Genomic DNA, 2,072 nt, shown 5'->3' with positions numbered 1-2,072 from the left:
TTAAAAGGTGAGAACACTCTCATACAAAGCCATACTCTCCACCCATCAGCATTAAGTGTAACCAAATATCTGTTCTGTGGTAATAATAGCACAAAATGTGAAAGTCTCTTCACATAATTCTAACCAGAGGCGGAGAGTAGTGAAGTATTTTTACTCTGCTTTAAAAGTACTTTTCAAGTGTCTGTACTTTAGAAAAATTTACTTCACAACATTCCGAAGAATAATATTGTTCTTTTTACTGCACTACATTTCATATTAAATATTATTTAATACTTAATTACATTAGAAATCTAGTACTTTCTTACTTTTACTCAAGTAAAATTAATTCAAAGATTTGACTTGAGTACAAGAAAGTAGGCCTACTACATTTTTAATGTTCTTAAATATTAAAGGTAAAACAAACAACAACCTTTATTTACGAAATGTAGTGCAGTAAAAAGTATGATATTATGCTTTGGAATGTAGTGAAGTAAAGTTTTCAAAAGAAAAACACTCTGTTAACTACAGATACTTTTTAAATTTACTTGAGTAAAGGTAAAAATACTTCACTACTGTCCGCCTCTGACTGTTACACATGGTTATACTAATTTTGCATAATGCATACTAAAAACGGCATGTTTTATAGAAGACAAGTATGCATATTTGATAATTTTATTTTAAAATTACATTTAATTTGAAATGTTTTTGTGTTAGAAAAAAGGTTTTTAAAGATACAATTTAAAATTCAGTGATATATGTGATATGTGTGAGTTTTTGACACACAAAGCCCCAAGTGCCCGCAATTTTTCCAGCGATGGGGCGTGTCTTACTGCCGTAGAGAACATTGCGTCATGACGACAGTCGTTTAAAAAAAAAAGGCCTTTTCTTAACAGTTGACTCGTTACAGCGGTCTAGCAGCACGATATGTCAGGAATGGAGCAGCTTTGCAAACTTTTCGTTGGCGGCCTGAACGTCCAAACAACTAACGATGGCCTCCGCGCTCATTTTGAACAGTACGGGTCACTAACCGACTGCGTGGTTGTCCAAAACGATCAACTTCAGCGGTCTCGTTGTTTCGGCTTCGTAACCTACTCCTCCGCAGAGGAGGCTGATGCAGCAATGGCCGCCAGGCCACATGTGGTAGACGGTAAAACCGTAGAGCTAAAGAGAGCCGTGGCTCGGGAAGACGCCGGGAAGCCCGAAGCTCTCGCCAAAGTCAAGAAGATATTCATCGGGGGCCTAAAAGAAGACATCGAGGAGCACACCCTCACCGAGTATTTCTCTCAGTTCGGTATGATCGAGAAATCCGAAGTTATCACCGACAAAGACACCGGTAAGAAGCGTGGGTTCGGCTTTGTCCACTTCGAAGATAACGACTCGGCCGACAAAGCCGTCGTGCTCAAGTTCCACATGATCAACGGGCACAAAGTGGAGGTGAAAAAAGCGCTCACGAAACAAGAGATGCAGGCCGCCGGTGGAGTTCGGGGCGGCAGGGGGAGAGGAGGAGGAGGAAGAGGTATGGGCCGTAATCAAAATGGCTTCGGTGGCGGGAGAGGAGGCTACGGAGGTGGCTATGGCGGAGGCTACGGCGGCAGTGATGGCGGCTACGGCGGCGGCTATGGAGGAGGATACGGAGGAGGCTACGGCGAACAGATGGGAGGCTATGGCGGTGGTAACGGTTACAGTGACTTTGGCAGCGGATACGGCCAGCAGTCCTCCGGCTACGGGCCCATGAAGGGTGGAAACACGTACGCCGGCAGAGGGGGAGCCCCTTACACCCGTGGCGGCGGGCCTGGTTACGGCAGGGGTGGCTACGGAGGCTACTAAAGCGGGTTGGGAAAGACTCGGAAAGCTGTCCCCCTAGGTTCTCTCTCGGTTTCCACGTTGGGCTCATTCACCCGGCCATGCAAGAGATGGCGGACACTGTGAAAGCATACCTTAAAGACCTCAATTCTTAACAGGTAGGAAGAAGATCTCTTCCCAGAAACCTGACTTGCTCGACCAGCTTTAGTTTTAGGACGTGTTCTGTTATATATATATATATATATATATATATATATATATTAGATATCATTTATTTCTCTCGTTTTATG

At 43.8% G+C, this 2,072-nt stretch overlaps 1 protein-coding gene across 1 annotated transcript; it reads left to right on the top strand.

Annotated features, from left to right (window-relative positions):
• Positions 1-831: 831 nt before the first annotated feature.
• LOC107680347 (heterogeneous nuclear ribonucleoprotein A0-like) lies at positions 832-1,816 on the top strand. Its single transcript, XM_016476205.1, has one exon. The coding sequence runs from the start codon at positions 904-906 to the stop codon at positions 1,804-1,806; it is 903 nt and encodes a 300-aa protein (XP_016331691.1). The 5' UTR covers positions 832-903; the 3' UTR covers positions 1,807-1,816.
• Positions 1,817-2,072: the final 256 nt, after the last annotated feature.

This window comes from Sinocyclocheilus anshuiensis, unplaced genomic scaffold (assembly GCF_001515605.1).
Source record: "Sinocyclocheilus anshuiensis isolate Anshui unplaced genomic scaffold, SAMN03320099.WGS_v1.1 scaffold1442, whole genome shotgun sequence".
Classification (NCBI taxonomy): domain Eukaryota; kingdom Metazoa; phylum Chordata; class Actinopteri; order Cypriniformes; family Cyprinidae; genus Sinocyclocheilus; species Sinocyclocheilus anshuiensis.
This window is presented reverse-complemented; position numbering and strand designations above follow the sequence as displayed.